The sequence below is a fragment of the Balaenoptera acutorostrata genome, chromosome 7, assembly GCF_949987535.1.
Source record: "Balaenoptera acutorostrata chromosome 7, mBalAcu1.1, whole genome shotgun sequence".
Classification (NCBI taxonomy): domain Eukaryota; kingdom Metazoa; phylum Chordata; class Mammalia; order Artiodactyla; family Balaenopteridae; genus Balaenoptera; species Balaenoptera acutorostrata.
In genome coordinates, this window is record NC_080070.1 from 103766170 (window position 1) to 103792068 (window position 25899).

The 25899-nt window shown below is 40.3% G+C and overlaps 1 protein-coding gene across 5 annotated transcripts in view; it reads right to left on the minus strand.

The window, feature by feature from the left end:
- Positions 1 to 25899, minus strand: part of VPS41 (VPS41 subunit of HOPS complex) — a 192071-nt gene that overhangs the window by 114901 nt on the left and 51271 nt on the right. For all 5 annotated transcript variants that reach the window (XR_009008869.1, XM_007187746.2, XM_007187745.2 and 2 more), the window contains exons 3-4: positions 23887 to 23994; positions 16220 to 16297 (exon numbers count right to left, since the gene is read on the minus strand). Coding sequence is in view for 4 of the 5 variants with exons in the window: in XM_007187746.2 (XP_007187808.2) it covers positions 16220 to 16297; positions 23887 to 23994 (186 nt within the window). In the remaining variant the exon portion in view is untranslated. The remainder of the gene's footprint in view (positions 1 to 16219; positions 16298 to 23886; positions 23995 to 25899) is intronic.

Sequence of the window (25899 nt, forward strand, 5' to 3'; positions counted from 1 at the left end):
ATGAACACGAAGGATGTACTCTTCTGTGTGGGGTCAGCAGGAAAGTATCACAGAGAGAGAGGGACACAGCATTTCCAGAGACAAAGACAGGAGAGCACATTCCAGCAAGAGCCAAAGGACAAAGCAGGATACAGTGCAGGCCACGATGTGAGCGGAGACTGTAGCCCAGACAGCAGAAGGCCTGAGGGCCGCAGGGGGAGCTCTGTTTTATTCCATTGGCATCGAGGAGGCACAAGGAGTATTTCCAGGAAGGGGAGTAACAAGATCCCAGCACTCCTCTGGGAAGATGACTTGGGCCGCTGTGTGAAGGAGAGATTAGGGGAGACATGAGGTGTCTACGGCAGATCAGTGGCGTTTCACTGCAATAACCCAAGTGAGACTCAATAAAGACTTGAACAAGGGTGGTGGTGATATAAGGAACCAGCAAAAGAATGAGCTGAGAGCAGCATCTAGGGGATAAACAGGTAATAATGAAGGCAGATGATGGAGGATAAATGTCACAGAGACAGAAGTAAACAGCGAGGAGGGGAAGAGATGGGGCCTTCTGAAGGGATGCTATCCGTCAGGGGCCTGGAAAAGCCAAGTCTTTGCAGGTAGGTGAAGATTGGCTTTTTGTCGGTAAGAGTATTTAGATTCAAAAACAGGCTTAACCTGGTCTGGCCCACTAGACCCCACTGATAAAGAAACAAGGACTTATGAGGGGTACATGGTCTAATGAAAAGGCAGGACCTTGCTGGGAGCAGTTTAGTGGTGTCGGCACCAGAAGCCGTGACTCAGCAGAGAAGGCACAGGGCCAGCCCTTCTGTTCCTACAGTAAGTCACAGCACAGAGGTTTTCACACGTCATACAGCCCAACTTGCTAAATTATTTCAAAGAATAATTGAGCTTAGAAATAAACACTGATGTTTTAACACCCAAATAGGTTTGACTGAAAGGTGGTGAATAAGGTGTCCTCCGTAGTTGGCCATGTCCCCAAGATTCCCAGCCTACGGGGTTCAACACTACAATTCCAGAAAACAAAACTCCTTTTCTTCCCAGAGAACACTGCCCCAGAGCCTATAATACATTTCTCCCGTAAGAGTTAAGGCAACAGAAATGGGGTTGTCATCCCTGAGACCATATAACTAGAAAAGGAATAATAAGTATATTACTGTTCTTTAAAATTAAGTTTCAGAGGGCTACCCCTTAGACTGTCCAAGTCCTAAGGATCTGCTATGCCATGGCTGGTCCACCATTGAGGACAAACTTCATTAACAAAAGCAGCTCAAGAAAGCTGAACACAATGCAAACCCATGATGGCTACAGAGTTACCTGAACATCTCACCAGATATCCCTACTTAATTCCTCAATATCAAGTTAACGATACCATCAATAATAACGGAGAAGTCTGTTAGGAGTACAAATGTTCTTACTTCTCACTTTCATTTATGACTCAATAATAGCAGCAGGGATGTTAATGAATTCTCTTTATCTAAAACCAACCTCTGAGAAAGTAAAGGCTTTGTGTTTCCACAGGTTGGGGGGAAAAAAAAAATCACTTATCTCAAAAGGGCAGTACAAGTAGTTTAAATGACTGAGACTAAGTTATTAACCAAATAGAAAATGCCTAAGTTCCTTTTCAGACATAAGATGAAGAAAGACCACTTAAAACGTCAAAAATTCAGCTCTACTTTTACCACAGAAATTATTGTCATAATGCTCTCTGGTGTAAAATCACTGCTTTATCAATTCACCATTAAGTCACCTCCCAAGTAGATTGCCATCTCTCAACGGTTCTCAAAAGAAGCATCTTGCAAACCAAGTTGCAGTGTCTCTACACTGAAAAGAAACTCCTGAAGTCAACTCACTGCAGCAGCGCTGGGATCCATTTTCAGAACCTAGTTACGTAAGAAAATACGTTCTGCAAATGTCCAAGAAGTAAGCCTATTTGAGCCCTGTGATAAAAGATGCCCGCTCCCCAAATAAACAAAGGATCTGATGCTGCAGGTAGCAAATCAGTGGGAAGAAGAGGCGTGTCACAGAAGGTTCTCTCTTCTTCCCTTCTTTCTCCTTTTTCCTTCCTCCCTCCCTCCCTTGTACGTCTGCCTGTCCTATACACAGCGAACAGTATGAAAGCCAACCACATAAATGAATTCGAAAATAACAGCTCTCCTTCGGGAAGCGTCATAAATGACTGCCATCAGACTCTGGACTTGATCCCATTCCTCATACTGGTTATCAGTGGCTGAGCCTTGCACGAAATACTTGACAATAAACTATTTCACAAATAATTCTTAAAATAGTCACATAAATCAGGGGTGTGACTATGCTCTACATTTTATAAAGAAAGTGAAAGAGAGGTTAAAGAACCCACCCAAGCTAATGAAGGCGGGGCAAGGGCTGAAAGCTAGGAGTCTGACCCTGAACTTGACTGGCAGCCACAACACCACAGTGTCCAACCCCCACCCGAGGACCACATCCTGCCCTCTCCAGAACCTGGCCACCACCCTTCTGCTGGCCATCAGCCTTCATCGCCGATCACCCCATCAGCACTGCTCTTTCCACATCCATTCTGGAGTAGCTGGATTGCCAGAAATGCAACCAAGTCAAGGTCTGAGGCAGGGCCAAGAAAAGAACATGGGACATCAGTAGGCTCAGGGGGTTATAAATTTTGTGTCCTTTCTTTTCTGGGCAAAGCAGGAACTTCAGACTCCATCTTGAAATCAAGGAATAAATCTTTCTCCTCATGGTACAGTAAGGATGATTCTTCTTAAGGAAGAATGAAGACTTAGGGACTTCCCTGGTGGTGCAGTGGTTAAGAATCCGCCTGCCAATGCAGGGGACACAGGTTTGAGCCCTGGGCCGGGAAGATCCCACATGCCGCGGAGCAACTAAGCCCGTGCGCTGCAACTACTGAGCCTGCACTCTAGAGCTCGCGAGCCACAACTACTGAGCCCGTGTGCCACAACTACCGAAACCCAAGCACCTTGAGCCTGTGCTCCGCAACAAGAGAAGCCACTGCAATGAGAAGCCTGCACACCGCAACGAAGAGTAGCCCCCACTCACTGCAACTAGAGAAAGCCCGCACGCAGCAATGAAGGCCCAATGCATCATAAATAAATAAATAAATAAATAAATAAAACAAAACATCATTAAAAAAAAAAAGAATGTAGACTTAAATGTAAAAAAACAAAACTTTAAAACCATGGGAAGAAAGTGCGGAAGGATATCTTTACAACTTTGGGGGGACCAAAAAAATTTTCCCTCAGAAGACAAAAAATACTATAATGAGAAGACTGATATATATTTATTGCATTTAGATTAAAATGCAATAAATACAGATGTTAAAAAAACCTCTGAACAACTGAAAATATCATAAATGAGGAATTAAAAGATAAACCATAGACTAGAAGATTTCTGTTACTCTTCCAACAAGGAGATGTGTCTGGACTCTGCAAGCCCTCAAGGAAGAGAGCACCCAACTCCCTGGCCCTGGTACTGATCAGACTTTTAAATGTTTGCCCAACTGATGGGTGTGGAATCGTATCTCACTGTTGGTTTACTTCACATTTCCCTGACTACTCTGTCACTACTAGAGAAAGTGAGCATCTTTTTATGTGGTTATTGGAGACGTTTGGTGTTCTCCATCTGAGAACTTCCTGTTCGTACTGTTTGCCCGATTTCTTCCTGGGTTGTCTGCGTTTTCCTTATTAATCTGTATGAGTTCATTCTATAAGTAATATTTTACCAAAAATATATTCATTGTTAAAACTTGCTACACTTTATGATTGCAAGCTTTTATAGAACTTAAAGAATCAAAACAGGTGAGCAAACAAAAACAATACAGTTCAGATTTCAAGTATTAATTTAAAATGGATGCTGTCCTAAAAGTAAAGCAGCGTTTTATTTAATAGTAGAAAGATTTATTTGCAAGTATTAAATTTGACTTGCTGGTGACTTCTGATTTTGAGCCATCGCATGAGTCGCCCAGATCAATGTTGTTAGTTTTGCTTGTCAACAATGAACTTTTTAATTACAAATCAATTTAGACCTTTACATACGTACTGACAAAGTATAGGAACCAACAATTCTCAAAAGAGTACACAGCCTCATTAGTAACCAAAAAAATACACACTAGATCAATAAATTCCCAGTTTTTAGAAATCTAAGTGGCAAAGATTTTTTGAATGATGACAGCCTATGCAGGTGATGAGATAAACTGACATATTCTCATCCAGTGCTGGTGGGACTATAATTTAGTATACCCTAAGCACAGTGGAATACAGGAATATGCAGCGAACCTTAAAAATGTTCATAGTGTCTGCCCTAGTGATTTCACCTCAAGGGATTTGTTCAAAGGAAATAATCAGTCACAAGATTCCCCAGCCCACCCAAGGATGTTCATCCCTGTATCACTCCCCAGTTTAGCATCGTTCATTAGGTGTACAGGGCACTGAAAAGTTGGGTCCTGGATGGCTCCAGGCAATTACAGACCTGCTTTTACCATGAAGAAACGTATTCTATACGATTAGAATGGGGTTCAGCCCCCTCCCCTAATTCCCACTTCCAACTCAGGCCTCGCCAGAGTATCCTATCAAACAACAGACAGCAACTGCTTCAGGTAGAAGAATGCACCCCAACCAGGCCCATCAAAGTCCTTCCTGGCAGGTTTTTGCCAGAGTCACTGAAGGAGTCCTACCTTGTTTAAGAGGACTATAGTTCTAAGGCATTAGTCTTGGACCGCGGGCTGACCATGATACCCACGAGACCAAAAAAAGTCTATCCCAGAAATGGGTACCCTAAGATGCCATCCAGACCCTGAAAACCCACTTCAGCCCCACATAACTTACAACAAGAGCCAGTAAATCCCCCTGTTAGGTAAGCCTGGCTGAGATGGATTTCTGTCACTGCGCAACCAAAGTCCCCTAATACATTAACTTTTATACACTAAAGTAAAATGGAATCCAATGTTTAGACTACCTCACAGGGCATTTTGTTCTCTCCCTCTGAGATGAAACTCTTCTAGAAAATCTAACAAAATGCTGGTAGACTTTCTGCTAACAAGGCAGATGTACCCAAACGAGATATTAGGGCACAGAAGTTGCTCATTCCATTATTTCAAACAAGCCCATTTTTCCTGCCTAAAATAGAGTACCCATGCCGTAGGGAAACCTAAAACAAATCCCCACTTATTCAGTTATTCCACTCTCAGTCACTGTATCATTTCTACAAAAGGTGGAGTTCCCCCCAAAAGGGATATACAATACAAAACACGTATTACTTATGCAAATACAGAACCAAAACAGGAAAAAGATATTGATAATACTGGGAAAATTCTTCCATTTCTCATGTAGGCTGAACTTTTGGTATTTTTTTCCAGCCATATTTCATTGGTCAGAGACAAGGAAAACATTGTATAAGTAACGATGCACTACTCGAGGGTGCCACTGGAGCTCCAAAGAAGACATACAGATGGCTAACAGGCACATGAAAAGATGCTCGGCATCACTAAATATTAGAGAAATGCAAATCAAAACAACAGTGAGGTATCACTTCATACCTATCAAAATGGCCATCATCAAAAAGTCTAAAAATAGCAAATGCTGACAAGGATGTGGAGAAAAGGGAACACTCATAAGCTGCTGGTGGGAATGTAATTTGGTGCAGCCACTATGGAAAACAGTATGGAGTTTCCTTAAAAAACTAAAAACAGAGCTATCATATGACCCAGAAATTCCACTCCTGAGTATATATCCGGAAAAAATGAAAACACTAATTCGAAAAGATACATGCACCTCAATGCTCATGGCAGCACTACTTACAACAGACAAGACATGGAAACAACCCAAGTGCCCATCAACAGAAGATTGGATTAAGATGTGGTTGGTGTATACACACACACACACACACACACACACACACACAATGGAATATTACTCAGCCATAAAAAAGAATGAAATACTGCCATTTGCAGCAACATGGATGGACCTAGAGAGTAACATCATGTTTAGTGAAATAAGTCTGACAGAGAAAGACAAATGCTGTATGATATCACTTATATGTGGAATCTAAAAAATAATACAAATGAATGTGTATGCAAAACAGAAACAGACTCTCAGATATAGAAAACAAACTTATGGTTACCAAAGAGCAAGCAGGGAAGGGACAAATTCGGGGTATGGGATTAACAGATACAAACTACTATTAAAATAGATAAGCAACAAGAATATGCCATACAGCACAAGGAATTATACTCATTATCTTGTAATAACCTATAATGGAAGATAATCTGTGAAAATACTGAGTCACAGTATTCAGGTGCTGTACACCTGAAACTAACAATATTGTAAATCAACTATAACTTAAAAAAAAAGAAACAAGGAGAATGTTAAATGAAAAAACTTTAAATGAAGAATTTTTTTTCTTTTGACTCACAACCTAAAGAAAGACCAAAGAAGCCAGCAATTAGATAATCTAGATCCCACTCTGTACAGTGTCCTTTATAATATCAAGCACCTTAAAGAATACCCAACAGTTCAAGGTTACATAGACGCAAATAACATTTTGATACGTAAATATCACCACTGGGAACATGTTATTCTATTTTTTCTGTAGTTTGTCATTTTTGTTTTTTAAAAACAGCATTATTGAGATATAACTGACATACAATAAACCGCACATATTTAAATCTGGCAAAGTTGTGACATATGTATGCACTCATGAAACCTTCGCCACAGTCGATATAATGAATGTATCTATCAGCCCTGAAAGTTCCTTCACACCACTTTATAATCCACCACATCATCCCTCTGCCCACCTCCAGGCAACCACTGATCTGCTTTCTGCCACTATAGATTTATTTGCATTTTCTAGAATTTTTTTTTTTTTAAAGGATTTTCTTATTTATTTATTTATTTATTTGTTTATTTTTTTGGCTGTGTTGGGTCTTCGGTTCGTGCGAGGGCTTTCTCCAGTTGCGGCAAGCGGGGGCCACTCTTCATCGCGGTGCGGGGACCGCTCTTCATCGCGGTGCGCGGGCCTTTCTCTATCGCGGCCCCTCCCGTCACGGGGCACAGGCTCCAGACGCGCAGGCTCAGCAATTGTGGCTCACGGGCCCAGCTGCTCCGTGGCATGTGGGATCTTCCCAGACCAGGGCTCGAACCCGTGTCCCCTGCATTAGCAGGCAGATTCTCAACCACTGCGCCACCAGGGAAGCCCCCCATTTTCTAGAATTTTATATAAATGCAACCATATAATATGTAGCCGTTTGAGTCTGGCTTCTTTCACTTAACATGATAGATTTGAGATCCATCCATGTTGCAGTGTGTATCAAAAGTTCATTCCTTTCTATTGATGATTAGAATGCCGTCATATGGATATATCACATTTTGTTTATCCATTCACCTGTAGATGAGACATACAGACTGCTCCCACTTTGGGGCTATCATAAATAAAAATTAAGTGAACATTCACGTACAAGTCTTTGGATGAGCATATGCTTTCATTTCCTAAGGGTGAATGCCTGGATCAGATAGTAGGTGCATGTTTAATGTTTTATAAAACTGCTCAACTGTTTTCCAAAGAGGTTACACCATATTGCATTTCCACCAGTAGCATGAGTTTCAGTTTCTCTATACCCTCACCAACACCTGTTATGGTCAGTCTTTCAGTGTAATTTTAGCCACTCTAAGAGGTGTTTAATGGTATGTGTTATTCCATTTTACTTAGCTTTTGTTGGTTTAATTGATAGAAAGGGGGAAAATTCATATTAAAACTAAGTGCAAACAGCTAATAGCTGCCCGTGAAAGTAATGGATTTCTTCTTACTAGAGATATAAATTAAGGACTGAACAACCAAGTAATAAGAATACTATAGAAGAATTTCATATCTTGGATGGACAGATAAACAAAATATCCTTTAAGTTCCCATTTATCATAATACATCATGATTCTATCAAATGCAAAAAACTTGGTGATTATAGACAAGAAATAATTTCTAGAAAAGACTCATAAAATGAAACAATTCATGGGATTAACATATACACACTACTATGTATAAAACAGATAACCGGGCTTCCCTGGTGGCGCAGTGGTTAAGAATCCGCCTGCCAATGCAGGGGACACGGGTTCAATCCCTGGTCCGGGAAGATCCACATGCCACAGAGCAACTAAGCCCATGTGCCACAACTACTGTGCCTGCAATCTAGAGCCCACGTGCCACAACTACTGAAGCCCGCACGCCTAGAGCCTGTGCTCCGCAACAAGAGAAGCCAGCGCAATGAGAAGCCCGTGCACCGCAACGAAGAGTAGCCCCTGCTCACCGCAACTAGAGAAAGCCTGTGCACAGCAACGAAGACCCAACACAGCCAAAAAACAAACAAACAAACAAACAAACAGATAACCAACATGGTCCTACTGTATAGCACAGGGAACTATATTCCATGTCCTGTGATAAACCATAATGGAAAAGAATAAGAAAAATAATGTATATATATGTATAACTGAATCACTTTGCTGTACACTTGAAACTAACACAACATTGTAAATCAACTATACTCCAATTAAAAAACAAAACAAAACAATTCAGATAGAAAAACAGAGCTTGTTTAAGGAAGAAGTAATACACCCTGATTTTGAAACATGCTCTGTCAGGGTTTCCCGAGACTTTTTAGTCTTTGGAAGTCTATTACTAACAAAACAAAACTCAAGGTATAAATTATTTGTTATTAAACTGTACACACAGACACTTAACACCCATATATAAAGCCCCTGCCTTCTGGTCCATGACACCTGATTTCCCATCACTGTTCTCGTTTCACTTGCTTCCCTGAACAGTCCAAACTCCAAAGTCAGTCCCCACGAAGACACTCAGGAAAACACTACTTTTCTTTTTCCTTCAGTCCTTCTGCCAAACCTGCTGCCTAAGTCTCTCTCATTGCACCTCCCCATCCATTCTTTCCTCTCCACTCCCTTATTCTCGAGCTACTGGAGGAAAAACAAAATGTATGTGTAGATGTAAAGTCTGTGATCAAAGTTCCCTGCCCTTTGTGATTCCTTATTTCACAGGAAGCATCCATCACCTGGCCCAAACCCACCCCAACAATCGAAAAATGCTCATTCATCCTTCAACATTCACCTCAAATTTCACTTTCTCCCGCTTGCAAACTTCATCACTCCTCCTCCAAGTCTCCACACTGTTCACGATCTTTTCACTGTTCTGACTTTGCCATAAGCGCTTGATCCCCAAAGAAAGAAGCCCCAGCATGAGGCTCTCCTTTACCACAGAATAGAGTCCACAGGCTTTCTGACAATCAGGCTCCAGTCTACTACCCAGCTCAGAGTCAAGTTCCAAAAAGTTACAATTACTTCAACCTTGACTATGAAATGGGTGGAGCACCAGGGTAATTTGGTGAAGAAATATTTAAAATTTTAGCTATTTAAGAGGTATTTGCCCAAATGCAGTTACCACTTAAAGATCAGATATGACAACATTCTGTAAGCATGACACTTTATTTTCAATGAGACAAGCATCCTTAAAGCTGAACCTGTTTCCTTACTCACCTCTGCACACAGATGCTACCAAAGTTATCAACCTACCGATAAACACTTAATCCACACACTGGAGACTATTTATGAAAAAAAAAATGCAGAAAATGGGAAACAGGACTTTCCTTGGCATCATTTCTCAGAAGTTTGATTTCCGTTTAAGTAATTCTCACCTCATTGGACATACTTCTTATCACTCAAGATACTGAGTCCAAATATAGAAAACAGATTCTTTAAACACATAAGAAGCTGAGACCTGTCAGTCAGTCTTAAACAGATAGTACAGACACTGCCACATTTGAGCCAACAATGTACCACTTGGATAATATCAAAAGATACATGCCCTGCTTCCCAAGTAATGATGCCACACCTGGAATTGCACATATGGATGGGATGTGCTTCAGGTCGATAAACAAGTGCCCTGCGACCAATAGTAGAGCAGGGTTTCTTTGTTCACGGATAGATAGCTTACATTTTTAGATCTGCTCCAAGGGTTCTTTTAATGAATAGTCACCCCACACTATTCTGGCTGCATTATGAATGAGCCCCAAAGAGTTGGGCTCTTCAGGGTTATAATGAATGCCTGGGATCTGTATTTACTCTCCAAGAGATGGTCATGCCCACGTGATTCCCCATAATGTACACAGAGTTCTCCTGATGGAGGAAAGGAAGGTGTAAAACCCTGATTATCTGGAAGGTAGTCTAGACACATGGAACGTTACAGATTCAGAACTACTGGTTCAGCCAAGTTCCATCAATTTCTCGCTATTCATCAGCTTTTATGTGGAGCACTAAGGATGCAGAGAGAAATGAGAGAAACCGCCCTCAGGAAACACACATTCTCTGGATGGAATGACCTCGACACAGATGCAAATAACCTCGACAAAAGTACTGTATTTTCCAGAAGTGGAGGTGCCAGGGAGAAGGAGATGATTAAACCATGGGACGGATAAAAGAGGTATTTGTGAATATTAAAGATGCAATCTGAGAAGCTTAAAGGAACCCTCAGTTTTCAGGATTACACTGGCCAAGAGAGAGAAGAGAGAGAAGATAAGCTTTTCTTTTGCTGAAACATAAAAATAAAGATGGGTGATCCTATAATCAACATTTATATATCAATACCAAGTAAAGAGAAAAGAGGAGCTGATTTATATTAGAGATAAATTCCTCTAAGACAAAGAGAGCACACAAAAGGCTGGGAATGCAATCCAAAAGATGGCTGAGTCCCAAAGCCCAGAGACAGAAATGAAACGATGGTCACTCCCAGGCAGGATCCGGTCACAAAAACATCTTTTTCAACCTTAGGTGAGGGAAACGTCTACATATGTGAGGAAGGCCTGGAATGTACTGGAAGAGGCGAGTGAACAGCAAGCGGGCAGGGAATAGAGAACCAAAGCAGCTCAAGCTCAGTTTCCCTCCAGTTTCCTGACTCTGCACCTTTTGTATCTAGAATGATCTCCAAAGTCTCCTCAGCCTCTGCACTCTGTTGACTTTATGGATTCTCCATAGGAACTAGGAAAAGTCTGAGTATATCTTAAAAACTCGCCAAGTATCACTGAAGAATAAAAGGCTTACTTTCCATAAGTAAGAGTTAAGGTTCTGATCTCAATACAAACATTTTTAATTATAAATCCAATGGGGTGTGAGGGTTGAATAATACACAGGAGAGCAGAGATCTGACTCCCAGATGCCCTCCTGAGAGGTTAAGTAATGACAGAAAAAGAACCAGTCCCATGAGTATGTTTCAAGAAGATATTATCAGCTGATATGCTCACTGGGTACCAAACAGCCACAGAGACAAGAGAGAGGGAGAGAAAAAGGGGAGCGGTATACTAGGAGACATGGCCCCTGCCCTCCAAAACCTTGAATATGAACATGACGCTGGAGTTGACACGATGACGGATTAACACTGCAAGTGAAAATAGCAATAATTCAGGAGTTCAAAGGAGAGGTCACTTCAGTACAAGCACATCGCAGAAAGAACGGGACTTAATGGAAGAAGGGCATCCTTGGAATATGTGATTAAAAGGCTGGAACAAGCATGTCCAAGTCAATAACCAGAAGACGGTGAGTGGATCAGAATGACTGGAGAGAGAAGAAACTGAAACTACAATTGGAGACGTAGGCTTCGGCCATACGACAAGGGTCTTAGCCACAGATGAGGACTTGATCTGGGAAGTTGTGAGAAGCTGTCCAGGGTTCTCAGAGACACAGGGATTGAACTGATGAGCGGGGAAGATAAGCAGAAATAAAAAGAACTCTTATGAGGGTGTTAAAATACCGTAGCGTGAGCTAGTTTTCACAGAAATCTGGGTTTTTAATACATACGACCATAAGAAGTACCAAAGATCAGCAGTAAGGAAAAGTGTGTGTTAGTCTAATCCCAAATCAAAAACAGCAATAGAAATAGCAAAAGATGGGAATTCCCTGGCGGTCCAGTGGGTGCTAAGATCCTGCAAGCCATGTGGCACAGCCAAATTAAAAAAAAAAAGAAATAGCAAAAGACTCTACTATCTGGAGTTCAAGGAGAATCCTAAACCCACCTCTTCTTTAAGAGATTAATTTTTTAAATTTCATATTTATCTTAATATAAAATGCCTAATAAGCCCCTGTCCTATTTTGTTTTCCTATTCCTTTCTTTTTTGTAATGATCCATTTTGTAAGTATTTACCTAATGTCTTCTGCCATGGCATGATGACAGCCAAACCTTTTCATTTCCTATTTCTAGCAAAGAAAGAAAACACATAAAGGTAAAGAGCAGAGATTTATTTGGTCAGTGGACTTCTTTGCTCTCCCTCTAGCACACTTAATAGAATAAAGATTTAAAACATATGGAATAATGCTCCAAAATAATTTGCTCATTGCTTCAAAGTACAATAAGTACTCTTAATTAGTAAGCCATAAATTAATATGCTTAAGGAAAGTGGAGGCTATTAAAGAGAAACTAACTACTATGATTAATGACATCATATGGGCATAGATGCCATGTGGGAATTTAAAAGGAATTTGAGATCCTCTAAGGATTTTGAAGTCGTATGTTACATACTGTGTAAGCAATTGAGACACCCATTATTCAGGAGAATATGGCTTGATCTATATTCAAGAAGGCAATTTTCTTAGCAACTTGAGCCCCTTTACCTGAGAAGCTGGACCTATTTTAATTTTATTCTGTGATTTCAGTAAAATTGAACTTTATCAATTAAATCTGAATTAACATAAAGTTACACCTAGGGAAAAAATTTTTTAAAAAACACCCATGTGTGGCTAAAGCATGTTAATTAACATATATTCTGAATATCCTTTCAGATGGACTGAAATCTGAATATCAACATGCAAAATAAATCATCACCCTAGTGGTTTTTGCTTTTGATCCACAAAAGAACAGTCATGGATGGTTGGGGTAGCACAGAATCCTCTCTATGAAACTTTTCATGTAATTATAGAAGAATATACAGCTGCAAGAATAATCTTAGTGGCATGATTCATTTATATCAAGATCTCTGAACAAGATATCAACCTAGGAAATGTTCTGGGATTTAGAAGTAAGTAGAGTAAAGGGTTGCTTCAACAAAGGATAATTTGAACATTGCTCAAGGTCAAAGAGACATACACATGTATAGGTATTTCTGTACGTGTGTGTGCATGTTATTGAGGTATAACTCGTATAGAATAAAGTGCACAAATCTCAAATGTGCGGTTCAGTGATTTTTACATATGTATATTCCTGGGAAACCACCAAGATAGGGACTATTATGAACACTTCAGAAGATTCTTCCTGTGCTCTCTCCCAGGTCAAATCATTACCTGACCTCTATCATCACAGTATGATTTTGCCTTCTCTTAACCATCATATAAAAGGAATCATACAACATGTACATATTTGTGTCTGGCTTCTTTGGCTGAACATTAAGACAGTGAAATTCATCCATGTTTATTGCATGTAGCAATAGTTTGTTCTTTTTAATTTCTAAGAATATACCATCATTTGCTTATCCATTCTACTACTGATGAACATTTGAGTTGTTTCTAGTTTGGAGTTATTACAAATCAAGCTACTATTAACACTCTTCTACACATATATTTTTTGTGGACATATGCACTGTATTCCATTTTCTTGATATATACCTTGAACTGCTGGGTCATTAGGAAGGCGTATGCTTAGCTTTTGTAGAGTGTGCTAAACAGTATTTCTCCTGAAATATTAATGGAAAAACAAATCACTTTCTTCAACATGCAGAATGATTTGTTTAGTTATTTCTTCTTTTGTATCATATACATTTAAAGTTATACAGCCTTTAATGTAATGATTCCATGCCAACACAAATAGCAGAATCATCTGGGAAACCTTTTAAAAATAAACATTCCTCTATGCCTCCACGCTCTGCCAAACAAAACCCTATTGATAGGTGAGAACTTTCAACTACTGCTTCGTGACTTTACTACTGCATTCAAAACCTATAAATGCAATGAATGGGTTGAGGAGACATTTCTTGAGAAAATTTTTTAAAAATGTTATGCAAGTATAAGGTATTATTATTTTATCTAATTTTAATTCATTTAAATTAGTTTCACCTAGAAGTTAAAAACTAGAGTCAGAGGTGTTAATTCACTAGTTTTTTTTTTTTTTTTAAATACCTGTTTCACTCTCGCTGCATTTCTAATGAAGAAAACAGTTCTTGATGGAATATGGCAATCATTGCATCCAAAGAAAATCTGCAGGTTCAAGCCGTAAGTGTTTTTAGAATTGAAAAAATCCTGTTTTAAGAGCACTGATACGGAGCCCCCAAAAGCAGCCATGTCATTGGAAACAGGAAAATAAAAAAATAAAGGAAAAAACTCATCTGAGATGAGAAGCTGAAGATTCAGGCTCCTTTCAAAAGATAATGACATTCTGAAATTTGTCACCTGAAAGTCATATACCTCATAAGGTAATGGTCATGAAGACCCAAGGCCTCATGAAAAACTTCTCCACAGCAGACTATTAAATTCTGGTGTGAGGTAAACAAACAAACAGAGCACCAAACCATCTTCCTCTCCTGCCCAAAAATAAGTGCAAAGCTATAAAGAACTTAATTTTCAAAGATGTCATAAAGGCAGGACTGAAAAGAAAGAACCAGGAATTACCTGGAAAAGGACTCAGGATATACCTGACATAAAACTGACATCAGAAAAGATAAAGCTGAAGGCTTATACTTAATAGACACAAGGACCGCATGAATGAATGGGTAAAGAAAGACACGAATAAACTCCTACAGTATTTCTCCTGGTTTCTCTTTTGGCCATGGAACCAGCAGTGTTTGTCCTGTGAACCTCAGCAATCAAGTAATTTCTATACAATATTAAAAAGACTTACTGAGAAGCAGAGTTTAACAGAATCATTAAACTGGAGCCGTAAATTTAAGAGACCATCCAGGCAAGCTCTTTTTTCAAGGTGAGGAGATATGGGTGACACCATAAAAAAGAGCTCTGCCTAGCACCAGCTCACATTTTAATGCATGGCAATGGGAAGACCAAATGTTTATTAAATCATCAAAATGGGTGGCCAGTGTCCAGGAGGGAGAAGATAGAGGGTCAAAAGTATCCTCTTGTCTGAAAGGGATGCCGAAGCCAAACAAGAACCCCCCCATTTGCCTGATGGATCAGTGGTTAGAGCACACAATTGCCTCCTAGGACTACTCCAAAGATTCCAAGGATATTGTCATCATCTGTGGTTCCCTTTCTTTTAAGCAAAACAAAGCAACCTGGTACCTTTAATATATAATGTATCAGCTTTAGAAACTGTGGTGTCCTTTGTAAACTACACCAATACCTTATGATGGATCTTTCAACAAGTGCTGATGCTTTCTTCAAAAAAAGGAATATGTTCCCCCAAATCACCACCTTTTTCATCCCAAAGGTTCACATTCACACAACCACGGACACTTGATACTTTCTAGGCCCATCTTAAACACCAAAATCAAGCTTCAGATTCAACATTTCCTTCATCCTTGGTGACTCCAAATCACAATTAAAGAAATAAAAAGCCTGGCTCTTCTCTTTAAGTCAATATAATCCCCTAAGAGTCCAACTCGCAGAACATTCACATAAAATATTAGCTTTATATATTTAGAAGAGATAAACTGAAACAGCAAGGTGATCAATCAATTTTCAATTACATTTGGCATCTGGAGAAGATTATGGGGCATGTACTTACAATGACATTAGTCATCAAATGAGGGGGTTCACACTTTAAGGATTCCACAAACCCCCAGAGTATGTAAATTAACACCATTAATCACCAATAAAAGCAATCTTTTTTCTTTGATTAACAATTCATCTAGACATTCTACACTGTTACAGTTTAAAACAAACACACATAGGAGTATTTTAAATGCTTCATTTAAAGCCAAATGGATGACTATAATTAACTAAAGAACTGCAATTAAACAGATTCATAAAAATAAATTTTTAAAAGGACTTTATATAGCAGATACCCAGTGAAAATACATTATGTATAAATATAGACCTCTTTCTTTGTAAGTTCACCTTTAAAACTTTTTAGCACAGGTTACAAAGTGCAGAGTTGAACTCTTAGCACTCCGATTTCATCCATAAAGATCCTTTTTTATGCTCTAAAAACAAATGGCTAAAACATTTCAAAGCACAGATTTCAGCATGAAATTTAGCTCGCACATTATTTTATACTGGATACTTACTATATCAAACTTCTGAGTGATGTTTCCCTGGACATCCAGTAAATAAACCTTGCCATAATGTGTGCCCAGTGCCAAGAACTGTAAGAAGAACAGAGGGGTACAGGGGTCAGTTTCTTAATGGACCATTCATACACAATTAGTAATAAAACCATCTGCAAAGTCAAGACACTTAATGTGTAAGTGATCTGCGATACCTCGGAAGACGCACATTCCTTTGAGAAGGCTTGTTTCCAGCTTGGAGGAAATCACAGAACAGGGCCTTCTTTATTGGGATCATGCAAGCTAGCTGTCAGAATGACTCATGAGGACCCTCATCTACTGACAACTAATGGTGTGCATGCGGCCTGTACACAATGCCCTGATGGACTGAGGCAGCAAATTAAAATGCAGCTGTGAAAGTACGACCAACCCACGGTTGAACTCAGCATCTGAAGGGAATGATTTAGAAACTCCCCTTAATTTATGGCAACTGCGTAAATCTGTGCTATCATTTAAGTTCAACATACACATACACACACACACACACACACACACACAAAGTAATCTTTTTTAGGAAGGAAAATCCATGCCACACTGAGATGCAAAAACAAAACTCAGATGTACTTATACTGTCATCGTGAGAATGCCTCTCTAAAAGTAAACGTGTGATATTAAGTGTCAATGTTTATTTTTGAATGCAAAAAAGAAAAAAATCCTTTTCTGGCACACAAATAACTGTTGAGCTTTGTATTCATTTTATGACATAAAACTAGTTCATAACTCCCACTGTTTCTTTAATTCTTTGAACTAACCCTAAAGAAATGAGAAGAAACTTTAGGACTACCTGAAATAGGACATGAGATTTCTCTTCCCTTTTATTTCTCTAAGCAGTACTCAAAGAATTCCAAATTCTCTGTATTTCGTTGCATGTGAACATGCTTCATCGTAACCTAGAACGAAATGCTCAAATTTATAGGCACTACTAAGCTTTTCAGTCAAGCAGAACAATCTTGAAAAAAATTAACCTTACAGAAAGTCAAGATTTAAAAGGATTTCTCAGAATGGAATTGCTGAAAATGAAATTTCAGATCAGGCGCTTAAAATATAAAACTACATTAAAGAGGCGTCACAGAAAGGAAAAGAAGGGGGTTCATTAGAAATTCAGTCCCTGCAATGTCTTTCACTCCTGCAAGGTTGCCTTTTTTTCAGGAAGAAAAAAAAGTCCCCCGGGTAAAAAAATCAATACTGGTTAATAAAACATCAGGTGTGCAGACATAACTAGGTATGACGATTCCGCTGCACAGGGCTGCCTGAATGACAAGGTGCCAGGCCGATTACTCATCCAGGGCAGACAACAAGGCTGCTGAAAAGAGGATGTCGGGGCCCTGGAAAGGGCAGGGGAAGAGGTAATTCTGGGGGGGAAATGAGCCTGAATTTTTAAACCAAACAGGGCTGTTTCCTCCAAAGCAAAAGAACATTCTAATCAGAAACAGAGGACTCAGAGGGGTGTAATTTCTTCTCCACAGTGACACTCTGACAATATCTGAATAGAAAAATACCACATAATACTAGCTACAAACAATACTCCATTCTGAGGCCACCTATGGTAAAAGAATGAATGGGTTTTAAAAGCTCACTACATCCAAGTACTCGACAGTATTGACTCTCCTCATAAACACTGTATTTATTTTGTTAGAAAACTAAGGGGGCGGGGGACTTTCCCGGCGGTCCAGTGGTTAAGGCTCTGCGCTTCCAATGAAGGGGGCACGGGTTCGATCCCCGGTCGGGGAACTAAGATCCCACATGCTGCACATGGCGCAGCCAAAAGTCAAAAAAAAAGAAAGAAAGAAAGAAAGAAAACCAAGAAGGCCAATGCTTTAATACTGGGTCATTCTCTGATATCTCTGTGAAGGCCATTCTTGAACTTCCAATTATATTTTATAAAAGTTTTAAAGGTTCTATACAGAGTACTTTACCCCAAATATTAATTCCTTCCCTTCTTCTTTTCAAAATTACTAGTTTAATTCATTTAATACTTAAGACAGAAAGGAAACATAAAATAATTATTTTGATTGTATGATTTCAACCTAAAACTATAATTACTTTAGACCATCTTGGAAAAAAAAAAAAGCAGTGGTTTTTATGACAACCTACCTTTTGTTTAGGAAAACATTTCATCATTTGGATTAGATAAATTATTGTTGTTCCCTTTTAGAAATAACTTTATGTGCTCTTAAAACAATCAAGTTTGATAAGGCAATCGTATAGTTCTTAAAAATTTAACTACCAAAACTATTAATGAGTCATACTTTCATTTGCTAATGCTTTCGACTACTTAAAATACAAGAAAAAAATGCAGAATTGGCCACAAATCATGAATATAAATATAAATCCTTTAAATATGACCCTCCTTTCAGACATGAAAAGCCTTGTGCTTTTGTAACTATTGATTTTTTTTTTTCTTTTAACCTGAGAGCACCTAAAATCCAGCATGGGCAAAGAATAAATATAATTTAATTAGCCCCTTTCCTGTTTAAATACAGAAACTTGACTCATTTGATAAACTATCATTTGGGGGGCTTCCCTGGTGGCGCAGTGGTTGAGAATCTGCCTGCTAATGCAGGGGACACGGGTTCGAGCCCTGGTCTGGGAAGATCCCACATGCCACGGAGCAGCTGGGCCCGTGAGCCACAGTTGCTGAGCCTGCGCGTCTGGAGCCTGTGCCCCGCAATGGGAGGGGCCGCGATAGAGAAAGGCCCGCGCACCGCGATGAAGAGCGGTCCCCGCACCGCGGTGAAGAGTGGCCCCCGCTTGCCGCAACTGGAGAAAGCCCTCGCACGAACCGAAGACCCAATACAGACAAAAATAATAAATAAATAAATAAATAAATAAATAAGAAAATCCTTTAAAAAAAAAAACAAAAAAACTATCATTTGGGCATTGAATCCTTCTGAACCATCCACTAGCATAATTGCTTTTCCTTTGAACAATTGGACTTTTTGTAAGTAAACAGGTAGAAGAAGCAATAAGCAGTCTTTTGGACACCACGAAAGAAACAAGAAGTAGTACATCTCAAATGTGGTCAGCTGTATAGTAATATCTATGTTTCACCTAGCACTTTACAGCATTCAAAGCATTAGAGCAGGGACTGCCTTCAATTACACATAAGGAAATAAGTTCTGGGAGTTGATGTGACTTCCCCGGAGACAGTCAATGAGTGGCAGAGCTAGGGCCAGAATTAATAGCTAAAATACTCTCAACTGGATCAGAAGCCTGGTAAATAGAAACATGAGCCTCAGATCAAGAGTGCATGTTCTCAAACTTAGTCTGACTACAGTTCCCACCGTCAGGCTCCTTGGCCAAGTTGGATTAAGTATGGTGTTAATAAAGTTTGACCTCTGGGGAGGCAAACTTTGTTCTCCTTTTCATCAATTTGGTGGTTTATTCAACACACACACAAAGCACCTATGATATGCTTAGACAATAAGCACGTATGACTTAAAAGGATGACGGTAAAATGATGGAGACAGAAATAAAAAACTGATTAAGATTAAATTTTTAGAGTATGCTTTAAAAGTAAGTACAATTGACTCGTGAACAACACAGGTTTGAACTGGGAGGGTCCACTTAGACAGATTTTTTTCAATAGTAGATAGTTGGTCTTTGAACAATCTGGGGGGCGGTTAGGGGCACCCACCCTTCCTGCAGTTGCAAATGTGCATATAACTTTAGTTGGCCCTCTAGATCCACGGTTCCTCCAGATCAGTGGTTCTACAGCCACAGATTCAACCAACCAGGGACCGTGTAGTATTTACTACTGAAAAAAATCCGTGTATAAGTGGACCCTGTGCAGTTCCAATCCGTGTTGTTCAAGGGTCAACTTTGAAGGAGGAGTGTTAGACAGTAGACACTGAGGCAGATGGGGCAGGCTTGTGGTAAAGACCATTTTAGGCAGCGTGGATACAACTTGCACAAAGGCATGTAGTCACATAAAAAGCAGGACAAAGGCAAAAAATTACAAGTAGTTTTATATGGTGGAAGCATCCAGGGCAGGAGACAGGCAATGAGATTGGCAAGGTTGGTTAACAGGAGACTTCTGAATTTTTTTTTTTTTTTTAACTTTTCAGACTTCATCTTGCGTGTAATGAGAGCCATTGAAGGGTTTTATTTATTTATTTATTTATTTTATTTTGGCTGCATTGGGTCTTTGTTGCTGCGCGCGGGCTTTCTCTAGTTGCAGCAAGCAGGGGCTACTCTTCATTGCGGCGCGCAGGCTTCTCATCGCGGTGGCTTCTCTTGTTGCAGAGCGCAGGCTCTAGGCACGCGGGCTTCAGTAGCTGCGGCTCACGGGCTTAGTTGCTCCGCAGCATGTGGGATCTTCCCGAACTAGGGCTCGAACCTGTGTCCCCTGCATTGGCAGGCAGAATCTTAACCACTGCACCACCAGGGAAGCCCCCGAGGTTTCTGAATATTTATGGAGAGACGAAAGGTAACAAAGTGAGTGTGTGTTTAGGGGGGAGGGGGGAGTGTGTCCAAATCATGAAGGCACCAGGAAGCCAATACAGAATTCTAGGAAGGGGGAGTACATGATCAGATCTGAATTCCTGGAAGACTATTTCAGTAGAAAGAAGTGTTATAAATGGACTAGGATGAAATCAAATCTGAAAGAAAATAGATGGGTTCACGGTGTGTTCATCAGTTCCAGGGAGAAATCATGAATGCCTGTACTAAAAGATCTTTGACTCAGGATGGGAGTGGATTCAAGCAGGTGACATGCGGGTAGAATCCAGGCAGAAGAGATGTTGTGAGTAAGAACAGTCAGGAGTTGCTGCCAGAGCATCGCACTTGTGGCAGAAAGTGGTCAGATATGGGGCCAATCACACAAGGAGGCAAGATCTCAGAGGACCTTAAACACCACATGAAGAAGCTTAGACTTTTATTTAGTAGATGATGAAAATCAGATCTGGGTAGAAAAATGAGAAGCACACAAGTACAGGCAGGAGAAGATGAGGGCCTTGGCTAGGGCAGGGGTGGTGAGAGAACCACCAGGACTTAGGGAATGACTGGGCAGAAGGGGAGAAGGAGTCAGCTTTGGCTTAGGTGATGCCACCAAATGGGGCAGAGAACCCAAAAAACACAGAGGCAAGGGAAGGAAGGGAAAAGAAGATGAGCTCATTATGGACATGGTGAGTCTCAGGTATAATCAGAACCAAAGGTACAGCTGTGCAGGAGGCACCTGGATAAATAAGCACGCTATTCTTGGAAGGGTCAGGGTGGGGGTGGCCACAGAAATCATGAAATTTAAATATCAAGAAGAGTACACATTTGGGCTTCCCTGGTGGCGCAGTGGTTAAGAATCCGCCTGCCAGTGCAGGGGACACGAGTTCGAGCCCTGGTCCAGGAAGATCCCACATGCCGCGGAGCAACTAAGCCCATGCGCCACAACTACTGAGCCTGCGCTCTAGAGCCCACAAGCCACAACTACTGAAGCGCGCGTGCCTAGAGCCCGTGCTCGGCAACAAGAAACGCCACTGCAATGAGAAGCCCGCACACCGGAACAAAGAGTAGCCCCCACTCACCCCAACTAGAGAAGGCCCGCGTGCAGCAACGAAGACCCAATGCAGCCAAATAAATAAATAAATAAATTTATTTTTTTTTTTAAAAAGTACACATTTAATAGACATGTGGCCAATGGACCAAATCTTGGGAAAACCAACACGTAAGGGAAAAGTAGAGGTGAAAGAAACTGAAAGAAAACCAGAAGGGAATAACAGAAATGATCAAGAAAGTGATAAGAAAACGCTGTCATGATAAGGAAGTTTTAAGAAAGGTGAGATCCACAGTGTCAAAAGCATCGAAATGTCCACAAATTGGTGAATGGACAAATTGTGTTCTGTCCATACACTGGGATAATATTCCCAATAAGGAGGAATGAAGTGTTGATATGTGCTCCGTCACAAGTGAACCTCAAAAACATGATAGTAAGTGTAAGAAGCCAGACACAAGAGACCAAACAATGTATGATTCCATGTATATGAAACATCCAAAATAGGCTCATTCATAGAATCAGAAAGTAGATCAGTAGTCACGTGGGGCTAGAATTATGTCTGTTCCATGACATAGCCTGATCGCTAGGAGAGAAGGGAGGAAATGGGGGGGGGGTGAAGTGAAGAAGTGGACAAAAAGGTCCTTGAGCAGGAGGAAGAACAGCTCCTGTGGGGAAGGATGGGCGTGGATTCAGATGAGCTGGGAAAGGGGTCAGGAATTGAGGCTGATCATGCTTGGTAGTTTCCATTTTCTTAATAGAAATGACATCATCCTCAGAGTGAAGGGATCATGGCTGAAGAGGCGGATTGGGGACTGAAGGAGCTGATGAAGGACAAATGAATATCAGCCCTTTCAGTGACATGTGCACCTCGGCACGCAACGTGTACCAGCACATGGCGGGCGGCTTTGGTCATCTGAGCACTGACTCGGAGCTGAGATTGTAGCTGGGGGGCACATGAGGGTCAGGGCCATTAGAGAATTGAATCTGCTGGTAAAGTTAACTTAGGATAGTTGACCACTTGACAGAAAGAAAGAGAAAGAATGGATTAGAGATCAGGGCTCCATAAAGTCACAAAACAGGGTTAGTGGGAAGATGAACACAATAGCTTCAAGGAAAAAAGGACAAGAGAGCGTTGCCCAAAAGATCCTCAAGTCCCAGGGACGGACACCCTCCAGAGTGTGGCCTTAAGGGTAGAGAGATGAAACAGGGCCGAAGGAGGGGGTTTCTGGAAAAACAAAACAGACAGCACATATCCTACTGGCATGCTGAGCAAGTGCAGGAATCTGTTTACAATGGAATGAAATCGGTAGTAAAGGGGAACTGGGTGGAGGTAAGGAGGAGGATGAGACAATACTGCTGGTAACAAAGGGATAAAGCCAGGAGATGGATCAGAGCTGGGGGTCTGCCTTTTGTGGAGGTACCAAGGCTCACTCACAGGGCTGATAGGGAAGACAGAGCAATAGGTGAAACTCCCTGGCCTCTGATATTCCAATTATGACCCAGATTGTTTTGGTCTAAGAATGGGCTAAGGATCCATAGTACTTAGTACTATGGGTCCTTAGTCCAGATCCATAGTACTAAGTACTTAGCCTGGATTCAGAAAGTACTTAGCCTGGATTCAGAAAGTTGGTGGGGGGGGGGCTTTGCTATAGCAAAGACCCAGATGTGGAATCTATTCGTTCATTCATAAAATAGATAAGTAATCATCTGGGGCCTTGCTGCTGATTCCTAAGGCCTCCAATGGAATCTCTTCTACTTTCACGAAAGCAATGAGCTCCACAATACTTCTCATCTTAACACTTTCCTACTCTACTACTTAAGAGCTGAGGAATTAAGCGCTAGGGTTTCTGAGAACCACTTGCTACAAACCTTTCACATCCATCATCGTCTGAATCCTACTTAATATACCCTTGCAGTGGGTAGTGTGTGTGTGTACAAATACATTTATATAATATCTATGGTTGTTGTTTTGGTTTTTTGTTGGCAAGAAAGAAGAGAGGGAGAATGGAAAGCAGACACGATTACTGTAAAAAAAAAAAAACAAAAAAAACCCACCATGCAACGCACCCAGACTCCAAAGTATCAACAAACTTACCACAGAAACAACTCACAGCAGAATCCTCTACATGGGCCACCTTACCTTATCGTGGACTGTCATGCAGCTAGCGGCATCCTTCTGAAGGATTTCAGTTACCCCATTGGAGAGCCTTTCATACTTCAGTTTGGGCTCCTCTTCACTCTCTTCTTCCTGCACAGAGAGCAGAGAAAATGACAGCCCTCAAGGACTTATTTGAAAGAGTCAAAGACTCAAAACACACATTGTAAGGGGGAACCAGAGATGGTTCCCTCAATGACTGTCAGCAACCTAACTACAGCTAAAGGTTAAGATCCTCATGTTTCATTTTTCCAACTGGTCTATCAACTGCTACAACTTCAATGGCAGAATAAATTCAAAAGCTGGAAAGAGGACTATATATACTCACTGTTGACAATAGTCAACTTTGGCATATTAAATACAATACTGTCTGTCCGACTATGCAGACGAAAGTCAATAAATAGCGTATGGGCAAAATACTTGTCAGTGTGCCCTCATGGACATAAAACACAGCAGTGAGATAGGAATATAATAAACCTCTAAAAGACATGAATTTTGCATTTCAAGATTACAAGTATTTTTTTCAGATTTGAGAATATCTCTGTTAATTAGAAAAATATAATTATAAAAATTAAATCAAAGTGAAAGAAAATTAGAAATTTTGTATAAAACAAAGTATATATTACTCTTCAGAAAAAATATTTTAATATTTATTTTAAATAACTGGTAAACCATGAACAGTCATTATTTATTTAGTTTATGTTAGAATATTCACTTTTGACTCTCATTGTTATGTTAGAATATTCACTGTTGACTCTTAATCATTTTATATGTATTCAATATTATCACTAACTTTATATGTTCAATTTCACTGTTGATACAGCATCATAAGACATCCTTAGTCCTCAGAGTTACAAAATAAAGTTAGGAATCTATATTGACTATAATGGCCATGAATTAATAAATCAAGGATAGTTATAAAAATTATTACAATGATTCAGAAAAATATTCCATTTTACTTCATCAGTATGTAATGAGAAACAAGAAAATAAGCATATACCAATACCTATGATTGGATAAAGCTGGCCAAAAGAGAAGTTCACAAAAATAATCTAATCACTGGCATTTCCTTCAAAAATAATTGTGTAGTCCTCACCTTCCAGCTAACATTTGGGTAGTCTGAGGCACATCAATGTTCCTACCCAGAATAACTAGGAAGGCTTAATGAACTATAGAGCAAGCAACATCACTCTAAGGCATCAATTAAAGGGCTGCTGAGGCAACCTGAACTAGAAGAGTCAGGATTCCAAGATGGTGGACAAACCATGGAGAGGTGAGCTGGCATTCTACAGCCATTCTTCATGGAGGCATTTATCAACAAGAGGCTGAGAATCCCTGCCTGGAAAGATGGCCACTCCTGGGAGGATGGAAAACAGCAAGCCTTCTGGTACTTGTGGGGACTGGAGACCTGATGGGCTAAGACCCCAGTGGAAGACAGAGGCAAAGAAGGGAGTTTGTTACACAGCCACTTTTCCCCAAAGGACAACTGCGAATTTCCAAAGCTACATAAGGTATGAGATAAAAAAGCTAAACAGAAAGCCTCAAAAATGCAAACTCACTGCCTTGATGTGTTGGGAAGAGAAGAATTAGAGTTCAGGACCCATCGGGAAATGAGATCCTGGTGAATACCACAGGCTCTAATTTGGGACTCCTGGTCCCCAGGGGATAAGCACAATAGCTTCCCCAAACTTCTGTCTAGCTTCGACTCAGTTCAATCCCTGACTGGAGTAAGGTACATAATCCTCAACCCATCTGTCCAGTAAAGGAAAGGTTGACTCCTTGGAAAAAGAATACTATGGGGACTTCTACAATTCTTCACTTACAATACCGAGAATTCAATAAAAAATTACCACGTGCACCACGAGACTGGACCAAATAATTACTGAAAATCAAAGAGAAAAAAATACTGTAAAAACAGACCCATGGGTGACCTACTAACTGGAGTTAGCAGAAAAGGACTTTAATATAACTATAGCTAGTATGTTCTGGAAGGAAGGA